This window comes from Podarcis vaucheri (assembly GCF_965113315.1).
Source record: "Podarcis vaucheri genome assembly, chromosome: 4".
NCBI lineage: Eukaryota > Metazoa > Chordata > Lepidosauria > Squamata > Lacertidae > Podarcis > Podarcis vaucheri.
In genome coordinates this window covers 67,615,378-67,632,401 of record NC_138762.1, presented here as the reverse complement: position 1 = coordinate 67,632,401, position 17,024 = coordinate 67,615,378, and the positions used below count along the sequence as shown (strand labels likewise).

Here is a 17,024-nt window from a genome sequence, read left to right as displayed (position 1 = left end):
TGTTAACAAGCCACTTGCACCATCCCACTAGATGGCTGACATTGCTCTTTAAGCATTATTGCATTTCTAGCTGAAGGCAAGCATGCACTGCAATGGAAAACATTTTTAAAGCAGTCTTACTCATAATCTCCTAGTGGGGAATTATAACCTGAAGGGTACTAAGTAAAATGAACACATTAAACTCAGATTGCAGGGTCAGATAGCAAGAAGTTATGTGGTTCATTTCCTCAACTTCCATATCTTGTTGAGAAATATTACAGAAAAGGGCAGAAACACCTGCAGCAAATTATTGTAAATAAAACACTGATATCTAGGGTTGCAATATTTCAAACAGTGAAAATCAGGACACACATGTTGTTGGGGCCAAAGTTGTTGAGCGTTTTTGTGCTATTTTTAAGGAAACAGTCGTCATGAATCCGGATTCCATAGAACCCAATGATTCTGAACTTAAGATCACCTTTAAAAAATATTTTTTAAAATGGGTAAAACCTTGATAAAATAACATTGGGGACATGTGCTATGTATTTATGGTAAAAGTAACATACCTGGATATCTCGATATGACAGAAGTAAGTTGATTACAATGTCAGAAGTGAGGACTTCAGTATTATCCATACGAAGTTTAATCCTGGTCAGTTCCTTTGCCAGTTCTTCTCCTTGATACTTCTCTCTAGCTTTTCTAATGTCATTTAACAGAGTTTCCTTGTAATATGTACTAGAGGAATTAAGCATAGCAGAGAAAGCATTATTACTACATTAATTGTTATCTAGGGCTGATGAAATGTGACCACCAAAATATTAGACCTTGGTTTCTCTGAGAGATCCTTCCTGGGAGATATGGAGAGGGATGCCAAATCTCTTTACTGAAAATTAATAAACATTAGGAACAGAAAGGTCTAATTACCTTAAAGGCCATGTGAACATGACATATCAGGAAGAATAGAATCATGGAGGGAATGTGCCTGATCCTACCCTGACAGTGAGCTCTGCATAGTTTTTGTGGGGGGGGGGAATGGAGGATGATACAAGAAGCCTAAATTACTGCATAGGCCCCAGCCACAAAGCTGTACCCATGTGGCACAGATTGGTGTGAAATAAACCTGTCTTTAAAGTAAAAACATAGAGGTAGGAGGCCAGAAAAGCAGGAGTGAGCCCATGTCCCTTCTGCATATTCAGAAGCTAATTACACATTATGTTGATTGCTTGGCTTGTTGCCACATCAAAGGATTTTAAATTTGATACAAAGCATGTGGGAGGCAGGAGATTTCAGTCCATGCACTGCACTCAGCAACAGAACACCCCCAATTTGTTTTTTAGAATCACTAATAGCAGAACACAGGATCCATTTTCATCAGAAAAAAGGCTGGGGAGGAAAAGGTTAAACCTGCCATCCCCACACACAGCAGCACCAGTGTAAATCCTCCTCTGCAATGTGCCTAGGATTATTATAATTTAATCGCCATGCAGTTAACATCAACATGCATAGTTTCACCATATGCATGATTTAGGAGGTGCGAAAAAGGACTTAAATCACACTGAATTTGTGGAGGGTAGGGATACAACCAGCAAGTATGATTTTTCTAACCAACTCTCTATTCCCCCCCCCCACATTTTTTTAATCAAAACGGAATCACAACTAAGGATGCTATCAATGCTGTATTTTAAGGGGGGAAATATGAACAAAGCTTAATGAAAGTAAATAACAGTATGTAAGCTATCACACTCAATGGCTAGAATCCTAAGATTCTTCATAGTATAACCAAAGGCTTGCATGAACTAAGTGGCATTGCTGACTTTTTTAAATGGCAGAACTTCATATCGTGATGTATCAAAAACTGCTTTTTAAACTACCTTCAGTTTCAGAACTAGTTCACCCTATAGCAAGGTAGGAGGCTTATGTTATCTTCTGGATCCTGGCCATGATTAAATGTACCTTACAAACCTAAGTTGAATCTACACTCTCGTTTTCTGAAAAATCAGTTTGGCTCTAGAATGTGAAATTAGAAATAAATTCGGTATGTCTAAACCACACTGAATAAAATGGGACGTAACCATTTAACTAGGATCCTAAAGATGTTTGTAAAGTCTTGCAGATTCTTGAATTTTGTTCTGACTGTTTTTAATATTGAATTTTAAATTGTCATAACCAGACCTGTTATCTGATGGTGAACAGTCAGTAACAAACTTAATATATAATAATAGATCATCTGGGGAGGAATTACAAAGCTGATATCATTTGCTACTTAAGGAGTAGATCCATTTCAAATGAAAAAAGTAAACTTTTCAGAACCCCAGCACTGATCACTAAATATAGAAGATGAAATTGATATAAAATCAAACACACCTTAATCATATGCAAAGTAGCCTAACAGAACAACAAATGAGGTCTGATGCACGCACAGCGTTAAGTGAATTTAACTTGATTTAATGTCGTGACCTACTGTAATATAGCAGCGTAATTTAATGTACTTGTGCCTGCAAAGGAAGAATCAAGAGCACGCTTCCAAGAGGGCTTTGTTTCTTTCTTTTGAAGTTGAAACACCTAATGTAATGCTGATGTGACTGACAAGTGGACAGCTGTACCTACCTGTCAAAGTAGTCAGCATGGGTCCCTTAGCTGGAACCAGTTCCCCAGCCTTGAACCACTATAGACACGATCACAACTTAGTTCATCTACCAAGAAATGTAACTTGTAATTCCCTTTCTCTTTCATCTGGTCTTCCGACATCACTCTAATTAGCAAGCTAGTTTTTACCCATCAGCACATTGTTACTGTTACTAGCAATGAGTTTTGTAAATAACATTTACTACTCAAAGACAAAATGACTCCTGCTGATGACTGTTAAGATATGTTAAAGATTAGCTGCTATAGTAAGACTTTAGTTACAGTCCTGTGGGACTAACAAACATCAGACACTTTGAAGGATACTAGTCTAAAAGCATCTTATTTCAACCAGGGGCTTTGAAATCTATACTACATTTATTTTTACTCCCTTCTTCTCCCAAGGGCTGGCCTGTCAGCTCTGCTTCTATGTACTGTTAGTATATTGGAAAATAACCACAAGTTCCTATGCCTGGCTGCATGAGAGAGATACAGTTTAGCTCAAATTTTAGCTCCCTCAAGCAGGGGAGATACATGTGTTGGTTATTTTGCAGATTAGTTGCGTTGCAGAAGGCGTGCTGGGGAGACCACACATTCAAGAAATGCAAAAGAACTTTTGCTATGTTTTAATAACAAAAACAAAAACTCCTTTTACACTAAATTACATTATATCAATAAGTATCAATAAGTATGACCCACCCACCAACCCGTTCACCAGGGTACTGAGAGAACTACTTGCTGCTCTTTATATACTATACCCAACAAGCCTGGAAGCTACTATAGCTAAAAGAGGAAAGTGTGTAAAAATTACCATGACGTGACATGAATGTCCTTGAGAAGACTGATAAACCTGTCCATCAATGGAGCGCACAGAGGCCCTAGGATGGTGTCCCAGTTGGGCTGCATGTACTCAGAGGCTCTCCGCTGGGCATCACTTTCACAGCAAAAATAATCTGCACATGGCGTTACAATGTATGGAATGAAGTAGTAATTGCCACTTGAAGCCTAAAAGACGACAAAGTGTCAAATGATTAGGACAAAGTAAGAATGATAAGTGTTCTTTATGTTCATCCCTTTAGGAAACAAGGAGCATTCAACAGGCAACAACATAAGCAAACATCTGCACCTCTTGCAAAGATCAAATGCAGAGTTTGAAATTAAAGCACAATATTCACAGCCACCCATAGCAGATATCATGTAAGTTAGGAACCGGGAAGCTGTGACCCTTCAAATGCTGATGGAACACAGTTCCCATCTTCTTTGACCATCGATCATGCTGGCTGAGACCGAGAAGAGTCTGGAGGGCCACAGGTTTTCTACCACCCCAGACATGAGTAAAAAGTTTAGCATTTATTGTGAAATAAAAACACAAAGACTTTTTCTGTAAAGCTAAACAATTTCAAATAGTTTTTAAAAATGAGGTAAGGAAATGTCTAATTACTTTTGAAGACACACCTACTTAGACAACCATTTCCCCAATCTCCTGACCTAAACCTGTTTGAATTGTTTTCTGCTATTTTAATGGCCTCATCACACATTCTAATTGCATACGTTTATTTTAATGTACTGATGGAATTGTTTTACTGTGTAGCTTAATTATTAGTGTTTTGCAGCTGGTTTTATTCTTACAAATTAGAAGGCACTTTGGCAATTTAGTTATACACAAATAAATAATTAGTAATAAAGTTTCTGGATAATTAATACTATGGGTGTTATTCAACTAACTTTCACGCATAGTGGATCCTCTGAAATTAATGAATGTGACAAGGTTAGGTCCATTAATTGTAATGGGTGTACTCTGAGTAAAAGTTAACTGGATACTACCCTATAACTAGAAACATGGTAGCTTATGGTAGTTGAGCAGAAGAGTGTAATGTCTGCGGGTGGGTTTTTTGTTTTTGTGCTACTATGGCAACCAAATGGAAGAGGGTTCCCATGTCTTTAATTGCAGGTACCATGGAGGGAAGGTGCATTGGGATTCATTCAGTGTGCTCAGCTGTGGCCAAGTACTAAATCAGCTGGATAGCTCAGCTGGTTAGAGCATGGTGCTGATAACACCAAGGTGGAAGGTTCAATCCCCGTATGAGACAGCTGCATATTCCTGCATTGCTGGGGGTTGGACTAGATGATGGATGGATGGATGGATGGATGGATGGATGGATGGATTAGATGATCCTCAGGGTCCCTTCCAAATGGAAACATGATCTGAGAAACAAGAAACCAAATGCTAACCGAACCACAGAATATTTAGAATAACAGACACATCTGTTTCTGAGGGTCAATAGCCATGTTCTGATTCCACGTGCATTTCGTGATGGAATGTTATAACTGTCAGATGGGATGTTACATTATTTATGTGTGGGAGCATTCAAACGTAAGCTAGCATGGCACAGTAAGAAGGGTTTTCCCCCTCCTTGATGAGCAGGGAGATGTGTTTGTGTTCAACACAGGGATCCTTTGAAACACTGAGATTTAAGCACTAAATCCCCATCCTGCTGGCCAATGCATTACAGTCCCATTAGAACCATGCCTTACAATGCACAGATCATGTCTGTTCAGTTCTAACACACCTACCAACTACAACTTGCACAGTTATGTTATTATGCAACTTCAGGGAGCATTAGGATGCCATCAAAACCGTGTGTGTGTGCGAGAGAGAGAGAGAGAGAGAGAGAAAATAGATTGAGGGGAGATTGTGGGGAAGCTATTTTTCATTCTTATACAATATCTGAGTGAAGAAACTGGAAATGAATGACAGTTATAATGATGAGTTTGCTAAAAACCTGTGAATAGAGCCCAAAGAGTGAAAAGTAGGACACATCTGCACATAAGCATTCCTTATTACCATCACAATTCAGTGCTAAATGTGAAGTACATGAAGGGGTGCTTTTATTTAAAAAAACCAATTCCTATGTGGAAAAGTTTTTGCCAGCTCATTGCTTCCAACCATTTTCAGGACACAAGTAGTTGTGATTTACATGGACTGAATAAGGGCATCGTGTGGGCTTTGGGGGGATCAGGTGTGCTCAATAAACACAACCATTATTCCGATGTTCAGATTCTTCTCTGGCGATCACTTGTAGCTGAGTAAGATTGTCTTCCATAAACACAGTTTTAACAATGAGTCCATAAGTGACTGTGGAGGCCAATTCTGGATCCACACATCCTTCCACAGCGGGGACATTGGTTTCCGGGCGGGAGTTGATCACAGTGTGGCTTTGCCAAGCATGCCTTCCTCTTAGCACGTTTCTCCCTTGCGTCCTGAGTTCGAGTGTCTTAGTGGGTTCAGCAGGCAGAAGAGCTCTGAGTCCCTGTTTTCCCAAGGCTCTTAAAGCGAGGGCCTGATCATGGTAACACTAGAGTGAGTCATGGATTTCATTAAGGGTTCCCTTACCTCTATAATTCAAGCACTGTACCCCCTGCTCTCTACCTCCTAAACCCCATATAGCAATAAACTTAAGTGTTTTAGATATCTGTATCTAAGGAGACTGGATAAATAATACACACACATCAATCACAGGGAGCAAACGCTACACATTAGGTAATTTGGTAGTTTTGCTCAGAGGAAAATGGGTCATAGTGCTTTTTGCAAAAGAATTGGAAAACTCATTAACTCTTCATGCTTCAATGTCCCTAGTTCATTGATTGGTTTATCTTTTGCTCAGTTTCTTTTGCTTCTGTTATAAAACATTAAGAACTAAAACTGGCACAAGGCTCTCTCAAACAATTACAGTTGATCTACTTAGTTGTATACCCCTATTGATAAGTATATTAATACTGGCTATAGCTTTTTCCTGTTAAATAAACTCTTTTTTCACAAAGCACTCACTTGTATCCTCTTCTACCCTGAGCTCTCTCTTGCCCCCTCAACTCCCTCTCTGGACTGCCAGCTAACTTTGAGGCTGATTCTTCTTAGTTGGTGAACATGTGGCTACAAGATGGGCAGGAATGTCCCTGCCCATGTCCCTCCACTAACCCAAGCTTTCTGGTAAGAGAAGAAGCATCTCACAGTAATCACAACAAAAAAGCAGCACTATAACCAAAAGTTCATCAGAAGCTTAAAAACAGCACTAAGAGGTAATATTGAAAAGCACGGGGAAATGAAATTTTACCCAGGGCCAAAAAGGAAATAGATGGCACCAGGTGAGCCCCACTGAGAAGAGGGCTCCATCAAGAGGGAGCTACAACTGAGAAGGTCCAATCTCTGGTCACCATGAATCTTACTGAAGTTGGTGGGACAACAGGGAAGAAGGCCTTTGAGGTCCATCTTAATTGCTGGACAGGTTCATGCAAGAGAATGCAGTCATATAAATACCCCAGTCTTAAGTCTAACTTGTGCTAAGTAAAGGAAACAGAATGTAAAGCTTTCATGTATTTTTTCCATTGCAGTAAATATATAAGAATTTTCTTCAAGCACAAAGGGTCACTTTTCCATTGAAAAAAGTAGGATGTGGATGCAAGAAAACATGTTCTCCCAAGAAGGAAAACTAAAAGGTAGCTTGTTCAGCTACAATGCGGCACACTGTAATTCAAATGTTCTACCCACTGTATTAACATAAAGTGTAATAAAGGAAAAACATAACTGCACAGCAAAGACAAGGCAGGAACCATTCATTAGAAATAACTGCAAAGCATGGGCAAACACCATTTGTTAAAACGACTTTAAAGTTATTAAATGCATTGCCTGTGGGAGCATGCTCAGGATTTCAATTTAAATCAGTAACATTAAGGAGTAGGACATGTTTGATACTAGATAAAAAAACCCACCTAAATAGCTGATCTGCAACAAAGTTATATTTTAGAATTGTGCATGTTATTAGTATATTCCATTTGAACAAGAATATGACAACACACTGATAGTGTGAGAGGCACTGCAGTTACCACTGGGTAACGTGGGTGGTAGCTCTCCCCCATGTCATGTGGGGAAGATGGGACAATATCAGAATGGGGAGGAAGTTTGGCCCTTGGCTTCTCTCGCAGTGTGGGAAGGAGTCATGTAGCAGAGGCTCTCATGCTAGGAGCTTAATGTAAGAAAGCAGAGAGGAGCAGAGATGTGAACTAAATAATACTGACTAAACAACAAACTATTTTGAAATCAAAGAGATAACCAAGGGGCTGTCCAGATGGGTGTTTGATTGCGGATATATTCTGCAACATGCCCTTGACATAATAACGCTGTATTAGTGGTGGACTTATTCTGCTTTAGTTTGTTCTAGGATGCTTTCCCAATGCTACTACATTATTGCTATCCAGAGGAACTAAAGTGCAACCAAAGCAGGACAAAAATAAACCACAACATTGTGGTATAAAATGTTATGGGATTTCACCCATAAAACTACGGGATACGCACTGACTGGAAGTGAAGCTGTTTGACCACCCGAAAGCTTTGGCAGGCACAAACAATATGAAAGCAGGATTGTACGTGACCATACTGACAGATTCACAAGCATAGGAAGTCATGCATGTGCAATAGAAAGTACACCTGGAAGGGCCCTCAACGTCGTTTTGAAATATCAGGGCAAGAATGCTTTCAAAAGCATAACAGAAAAAGCAGTATAGAGCGCAGCCACACTTACAGAACATTCAGGGAAATAATAGAATGATACATACTTTGCCCATCATACCACCACTGTGGTATTCAGGAGGTAGTTGTACTTGAAGAAAAGCTTTGCGGTTGGCAACTGCAGCCTACTCCAAATTGTAATGGGACATTATGCAAAAATGGAGATCATAGGAGTATGCATATTTTAAAGAAAAGACACACAGAATAGAAAAAAAAATGTATTAAAAAGAGGGGAACAGCAAAATATGACACACATGCATCAAGTACAGCATTTTTCTTTTAAGAGTTTATGCAACTTATAGTGGAACTGCAGAGATGTAGATCAACTTGCTACAAACCCACAGATGAAACCATACCAATGTTGTATCAGTCACTTTCAAAACAAGCCACTTTCAAACCATGGGTTGTGAAGCTTCTTTCATTAATTAACCAGAGATCATCTTAAATGACCATTCTTTCTTTTTTTTTGTATGATGTGACAACCCAAGATTCTGTGGGAATATAGCTAACTGCTGGAGAAGTCCTTCTTCTGCATGGCAGGAGGAAAACAGAGGGTACATATGAGAGCGAAAGGCTTCACTCAGGCTCATTCAAGCATGTTCACATCACCCTTAAACCATGGTGCAAACAAATGTGTTTAAACATGTGAGTTGCAGTACACTAATCTGCACATGTCACAAAGAATAGTCAGCAGACACCATCTCTCATAAATTTACCAAATAATCCAGACTCTTCCTTAACACAGACATTTAGAAAAATTAAAAAGTAGTATTATACAAAGCCTAGGAAAGTAGAATTGCAGTATATAGGTGTAGTATATAGAAGTTTCTGTATACGGGGCTTCTAAACAACACAGTTTCTATTCGTTCCCATATGTGAAGTCTTGCATATTTCAGAGATCATGACACCTTAAACACATGTATTTTACATGTTAGGATTTATGGTCGCATAATAAATGCAACTGTTGCTGCTACTATAACCTTCATGCTCCAAAGATTATTAGAGTCTTGAGTTTTACAAGGCCGCACGCTTTCTGAAGAAGTGCCATGTTTTCCAAAGCTTATAAAGAGGACTCCTGTCTCTAAAGCAGGGGTGGGGGGATCTATGGCTATCCAGATGTTATTGGACTCCCATCAGCCCCAGCTGGAATAGCCATTGGTGAACAATAATGGGAGTTGTGGTCCTGTAGTACCTGGGAGGTCACATGTTCCCCATCCCCACCTTAAATAATATTAGAAGGAGATTCATATAGTCACACACACTATCAAACCAAGTTGCTGCCTCTCATTAATACTTCTGAAAACTGTCAAAAGTATTTTGATTAGTCATCAAAAGGAAATTTGGATGTTGTTCTTCCTGCCATATTTTGCAGAAACTAGCACACATTTTTTACCACCCAATGAATGATCATAGAGATAGCGGTGGAATTAAACTGAGTAACATAAGCACAATAATACTATCTCATAAACGTATTAAATGTGGCACAATTATGACCTGAAGAAAAAAGCAAAAATGTATTTGGTAAACATTTATGTAAAGAGCCCCCTAAGGCACGAAGAAGGAAGCATCTTGAATCTGTAAATTCCTCAGAAAATTGACAGCTTGTGATTTATCTGGCATGGATGAACGGGGCAGTTCCTAAAAAGGCTTATTAACTGGACAAAGATGGTCAGTACTGTACAATTTATCATTTATGGTACCCGTCTTATTATAATTACTAATGAACCTGAATAATGCATAATGCATAGGTTAGTACGTGCACAGGGGTTTCAGTCCTAAGAATGAAGTATTCTGAAATTTCTAAGCAATGTTTTTTTAACTGAGGCAAACATGCCATATCTTTCTTGGAAACCTACTTTTGCCTAGAGATAACTACGCTTCTCTTGATCCGTATGTACTCATCATCGCCACTGGGTGTGATATGAAAGCTAGAGGCATGTTAGCAACCTTGTCTTATAAATAAAAACATTTAATATTTTATGCACCTTATCCAAAAAGTAAACATTAGCAATAAAAGCCAACTAAAATGTACAAGCTTCCAGCGTTTCTTAACTCTTCTAAAAGGAGTATCAGAGTGAGTGCTATATGTCATATTGAAACTACACTATTATAAATTAACTCTATGCCTTTTATGCTATCTCATGTTAGTATAACCTCTACGCCAATAAACTGACCATGTACCTGAACTCTGTATTATATGTTATACAGTATTTGCTTCACAGATCATTGAATTGACTGTAGTTGTGCTGTTGGGTTAGCGGGACACTCAAAACATTCAGGGAAACAGACCTTAGAGAAAAGTGTTTTCCATTTATGTTGCTACAAGCAGACAACATAACAAAAACACCAACTTTCTATCCAGTTCAAATACAGAACTGACACAAAGTCAAAGAGTAATTTCCTCAGTTCCATATTAGTTTAGGAAAATTGCAACAACCTATTGTCTCTTGGTTGGGGGTTTGCGTTTCTTGTTACATTTGCTCTAACAAAACATGGCAGGCTTTATTTTTGGATTTAAAAGTTTTGGGCAACTTATCCATATCTACTCCTAATAAGCACTAGTGCAAGTTTCTCTTTTCATACGGTAGTCTGGCCAATCTATGCAAAAGGAAGTCATGAGAAGTTAGGAAGTATAATGCAACCTGCCATAAAAAATAGACATACATTTTACATATTTCTACAACAATGCTGACCCCTCAGAAATCAAAGAGCACAATCTGTTTCCAAAACCATGAATGCACCATGGTAACACTGAGAAAGAAGAAACTGTTCCACTAGGCTGAGTTATTTGCAATTTATTTCACAGATAAGTGCTTTGACAGGCTCTGCAGAGTTGTGTATACACCATCAGTGGTTGCAAATGGCAGTCAGAGTTCAACTCTCCAAGGAGCTTTGGGCACATACAGGGGCATAAAAAATGGTGACCTTTAGTTACATGCAAGGCCAGTTCTGTTTTGGGAACCCAGCTCCCGGATGTTAGAAGCAACTCATAATGCATGATTTAATACTCTCAGAGGGGCAGTAAATTAGCAACACAAAATATTAATTGTTTGCTTTGTAAAGTCAAGGAGGATAACATCTCTATTCATTTGTATCTCATAATATTTTACTGCTAGAACAACAGAAATTGACAAATCCCAGGGTGTTGTTTGTGTTTTAAAAAACCTAAGTCTTCCCACTTGTGTAAGACTTAAATTGGTTGCAGAGCCTTATTACTCAGAGCACCTACAAAACTACTCAACTAAGCTCAAAGGCCATGTCCCAACAGATGCATTCTACTGCTGACACAAATGTTCCCAGCTTCATTTTCAAATCATTTCCTCCTTCATTGAAAATATTAGTCCTGATTTAAACATTCTGGTGGGGGGGGTGGGACTGGTCAAATTGTTATCAGAGAGTAGATAAGAAGAAGAAAAACATTTCCCATCTGGGTTAAACCACAGAGCCTAGGGCTTGCTGATCAGAAGGTTGGCAGTTCAAATCCCCACAACGGGGTGAGCTCCCGTTGCTCAGTCCCAGCTCCTTCCCACCCAGCAGTTCGAAAGCACGTCAAAGTGGAAGTAGGTAAATAGGTATTTATCTCTCCTGCCAACCTAGCAGTTCGAAAGCACCTCAAAGTGCAAGTAGATAAATAGGTACTGCTCCGGCGGGAATGTAAACAGCGTTTCCCTGCGCTGCTCTGGTTCACCAGAAGTGGCTTAGTCATGCTGGCCACATGACCCAGAAGCTGTACACCGGCTCCCTCAGCCAATAAAGCAAGACGAGCACCGCAACCCCAGAGTCAGTAATGACTGGACCTAATGGTCAGGGGTCCCTTTACCTTAAGAGCAAGCACCCCACCCAACAATTGGGGGATACCTAGTAGCTTAAAATCATGCTCAACTGGACTAAAAAAAGAAAAATTTACAGAAATCTCCTGTACAGTCGCACCTTGGTTGTCGAATGCCCTGGAACTCATACATTTTGGCTCCTGAACGCCGCAAACCCGGAAGTGTTTGTTCTGGTTTGTGAACGTTCTTTTGGTACTCGAACATCTGACAGTGCTTCCACGGCTTCTGATTGGCTGCAGGAGCTTCCTGCAGCCTAGCAGAAGCCACGATTTGGTTTTCAAACGGACTTCCAGAACGGATTCCATTCAACTTTCAAGGTACGGCTGTATTAGGTTTAGAATGGTCCTGAACCAAACTCCTGTCTTGCCCGTTGCGGTAAGACATAGTTCTGTGTTGACTTTCTAACACAAAGTTAAGTCATAAGCTCACTCAACTGAATGCAATGCAAAGGTTGCACATGTGTGTAAGTTTCACACACTTGGGCAGTTCTATGAATTTGCATTGTTGTTGCTGTTTATTAAAATTCTATATTGTACCACCCTTCATCCAAGCATTACAGGGTGGTTTACAATTCAAAACCACAAAAATTTATACTGTTCCATCCCACCCTGACCTTTGAGTGCTGCCAGATTCCAGGGGTCCAGGCACTTGCCCAGCGTTCATGTTTCCTTTGGAAATGAGGCACAGTGGAGACTGTGGTGTCTTTATGGTGTTTGGTTTATTTACACATATTTACAACCTGAGCCTACGATGGAGGGGTTCAAAGCAATACACTTCAAAAGGGTCCTGTTTCTCCCAAGGCTGCCACCTAGGATTCAAACTTTCAGCCCACATTGTGCCCTGATCCCATCTCTCCAGCTCTCGCTGCTTGCACACGGACACCTCTTTTTCTCTGGCTCACATCAGGTGAAACTGTAATCTTAAACCTTCCACTACCACTGGCCTTTATCTCTGCAAACTAACACAGAGCACAGTGGGGTGGGGGGGGGCTCCACCCATTTGCTGGCTGACAGAGTGTGTTTGCTCTGCTGATAGCCCATCTCCCTGTCTTTGTTCCCTGCTAATGGCATATCTTTAGCAGTACATTACCAAGCTGGCTCCTGGCTTGCATTTTAACATGCTAAATCCAGTGTCTGCCACCCAGGAATTAGAAGGGGAGCCCAGGAAGCCCACCAACTCATAACATTACAAAAATACATACCATAATAACAAACAATAACCACCACCCCCACAAAAAACTTTTAAGCCATAGATTGTTTAATTAGCCAAAGGCCTGGGAGAAGGTGACAGTTTTTGCCTGATGCTGAAATATATGTAATGCAGGTGCCAGACAAGCCTCCCTTAGGAGGGCATTCCACAAGTGGGGAGCCACTGCAGAAAAGGCCCGTTATTGTGTTGCCATCCTACAGACTTCTCATGGAGGAAGCACACAAAGAAGGGTCTCAGAAGATGATTGCAGGGTCCGGGTCATATGGGTGGGCATTGAGGTATTGCGGGCCTCAGCTGTTGAAGGCTTTATAGGTCAAAACCAGCACTTTGAATTAAGCCCCAAAACTAACTTGCAGTCAGTACGATCAGGTCAGATTGGCATGAAAGGCTCAAGCTGTCTTATCTCAGTGAGCCACCCAGCAGCTGAATTCTTCACCAGCTAAAGTTTCCAATCCATCTTCAGAAGCAGCCCAACAAATAACATAATGCAGTAATCTAACTTAGACAAGAGTAGTTAAGACTATCCCTGTCCAGATAAGGGCAAACCAGGGCCACCAGCCAAAGCTGATGGAAGGCATTCCGTGATACGGAGGCCACCTGAGCCTCAAGAAACAGCAATGGATCCAGGAGTACCTGTATTCCAGCTCCTTCAGAAGGAGCATTACCCCACCAAGAGCAAGCGACCTCCCGTCCATCTGGTCAAAGGAACAACCCACTATCAGAGCCTCAGTCTTATCTGGGTTGAGCTTCAGTTTATTGGCTCTCATCAAGTCCATTGAGACAAGACAACGGTCCAGCCCATTCACACTGAAGGTTCCATGGGCCCAAAGAGCACTCCCCAAGCATTACCTTCTGGAAACAAACATCCAAGTAGTACCTTGCAGAAACCTGATACATGCTGAGTTCTACCTGCATAACTGGAAATTACACGACTGCTTCCATTCATGGTACGTGACTAAACAGGGTAAAGGTGGCTTTGTGATTTGCCCAGATAAAAATCACAAAGCAAGTGTTTTGACCACATCAATTGTCAGTGTTAAGTATGGCAGCCATTGGGCAAAGTCGCTTGATATTTGTTTCACACAAAAGAGGGGGAAACGATTTAAATCAAACCCCTTCTCCTGCCTGGCCAGTCCTCAGCACACATGCAGAACCGCGTAGAGTAATGACTGAGACTGTGTACACACCATATATTTGAAGTACATTGCACAGAGACCCCCCCCCCAAATACGAGAACTGCAGTTTGCTCATTGTAGCTCCATGAAGGGTAAACTACAGTTCTCAGAATTCATAGTACAGCCACAGACTGAAAGTTTTGCATGTGCTTCCTTACACTCCTCTAAGCCAGCAGTTTCTTCTCCAGTATTACAGCCCATAAATCCCTCAAGCCTGGAGCGACTTGCAGGCTGGCAACACTGTGTGAAAAATGGCATCTAGAAGAGAGTGAACAAACATGTGCAGACTTCTCACTATGTCAAATTGACAGTGTGATATGGTCACATGCAAATAGGATGAAGGACAAGGATGCTCCATGAAGCCTTATGCCAATCTGTCCCTTTATAGGGATCAGTTATGTCTATAATGTTCTTCTATTTTATTTTATTTTATCCTACCCTTTTTACTAGCCTTCTTACTAGGACAATACACTTCAACTTTATTCTCACAATAACCCTATGAGGTAGCTCAGACTGTCAACCCCAGTCAACTGATATACGTAACAGGGGTGCAGTTACTTTGTCTCTATGGTAGGTTTTTTTTGGGGTGGGGCTCTTCATTACTACTCCTGCCCATTTGCTTGTTCCCCACTCTAGTTCCAGTCCACACTACCTCCCACCTCCCAGACAGAAAGGACAAAGCAATGTTCTCCTTCTCTCACTGTATGCTTGTTTGAAGCAGGCAAGTGAAGCAGCAGAAACACTGAGGAGAATCAGCTGGCCCTGGAGGTTCATGGGAATGGTCTTCTTATTTAAGCATAAGCCTTGGTAAGTGCCCAGTGATGCCAGCTCCTGTCACTGGCCCCGTCAGAGCAGGAAGTGAGAAACCTGAGCCTCATTAGCTACTTCAAATAATATGTGCCCAGGCAACCCTCATGGTTCCCTGAACCAGCCATCTGTTAACCCACATAACTCTTGAGCAACAGTATGCTGCAAAACTGAAAAGAACAAAATAAAAGCAAACAGTAACATACAAAATATATGCAACTCGAACAACACATGAAACACAAAGGCAGAAATATTTGGCTAGAGTTAGAAGAAAATTCCATCATGATTCTACAACAGAGCAGAAGGGTAGACCTCAATCGTGAAGGGAAATTTATTCATTGACACTTGTGGGAGGTACAGCTTGGTTCTGCTCATATTGTTGTCTCCAGTTTTACTGTAGTTTTGGGGCAATACTGATATCTACATTTACTAACTATGAAACAGGAATTGATTGAGTCACAGGCACCTCATATTCTACATATGTGTGTGGCCTTCCTGTTCCCCCCAAAAACTGTAAGCAGACCAACTTGTAAGATTTCCACAAAATGTAAGATTTCGAAATCAATGTAGTTTTCTGCTCCCTACTGTTTCCAAATGTGATACTTCTAATAATTAGAAATTTAATTGTGGGGGCAGAATGCTTCATTCAAAACAGAGATGTGTTTCGAATAAACGGTTTTGAAATCCTATAACTAGGTGTGATTGCAGGAACCAGAATGACTCCCCCCTCCCTCCTCTACACACATATATTGTGGGTGATGTGACTCATGGCTCAACTCATCATATAAAGACCTACAAGCTCAACATGTAACAATAACATTTTATATGTATTAGTTTGTATACCATCAGTCCCCTTCAACTGCCTCCAGTATGTTAACCACTGTGATATATTTGTTGACTATAATTATATGCACTCTCCACAAAATGTACAGCCTCTATGTTATGAGTACTTGGTGGCTGAGGAATTTACCAAAAGAATATGAGAAAGTAGCATTTTAATATTAACAAAGGGGTCTGCCTGTTGACAGATTTGTAAAAGGTTGCTCTGTTTCACTATCACACATGACTCATTTTCCTTACTCTGCCTTTATGATATTTACAGGCTCCATTTATTTTTATAACCCAATCAATCTTCAAAAGTCAAAAAGGTAACATAATTTAAAGAGCAAAGGGGAAATATAATTTACATTATTCCTTTGCTGTTTGTTGTAGGTGATGAGTCATCACCTCCATCAAATTTTCAGTATTAAGCTTAAAGTTGTTGGAGTGTTTTATCAGCCAAATGCTATGCAATGGTCTACATTTACAAAACACACAAATAGCTAACCAGCATGCATTTGCATTTGTTTTGGGGTTCCATGGGGGAAAGAATCATATTTCCATGGTGTATCTAGTCTGAATCTGAAGCCTCGAAGGCATGGCTGTTCCACAGTAGATATCTAATCTGGATCTGAAGCCCTGAAGGCAGTTTGGGTGAGCACTAAGTTCATGAGGGGGTCAGGCCCATAATTGAGTTTCAGGAGCTCAGCAAGGAACACTGCAGAAAGAAAGGCAAGATTTTGAAGCCACTGAATTATTTTCCAGTTCTCAAGCAGAGGAGACTTCCCAATTGTAACCTTCAACTCATGATCCCAGCCTCAAAACAGCAGCAAAAAGCAGGGGACATTAACCAGCGGTTTAGGGCTAAACATCTGAAATATATCAGGGTTTCCAAAATAAAGTACCAATATGGGTATCTGATAAAACATGTTAAGTTTGAAGAACACAATTAGCTCAGAGCAGCTTGCCCCACCCTAGTGCCCTACAACAGCTGGATTAGGACTCCTAGCATCTCTGAGC

At 40.5% G+C, this 17,024-nt stretch overlaps 1 protein-coding gene across 3 annotated transcripts in view; it reads right to left on the bottom strand.

Moving 5' to 3' along the window:
* Positions 1–17,024, bottom strand: part of MAP3K15 (mitogen-activated protein kinase kinase kinase 15) — a 63,057-nt gene that overhangs the window by 32,489 nt on the left and 13,544 nt on the right. The window contains exons 4-6 of one of the 3 annotated variants that reach the window (XM_082220561.1): positions 8,212–8,289; positions 3,413–3,606; positions 546–714 (exon numbers count right to left, since the gene is read on the bottom strand). In XM_082220561.1, coding sequence (XP_082076687.1) covers positions 546–714; positions 3,413–3,606; positions 8,212–8,289 — 441 coding nt within the window. Of the gene's footprint in view, positions 1–545; positions 715–3,412; positions 3,607–4,556; positions 4,590–8,211; positions 8,290–17,024 lie in introns of those variants that run through there. The other 2 variants (XM_082220563.1, XM_082220562.1) reach the window with 2 other exon arrangements.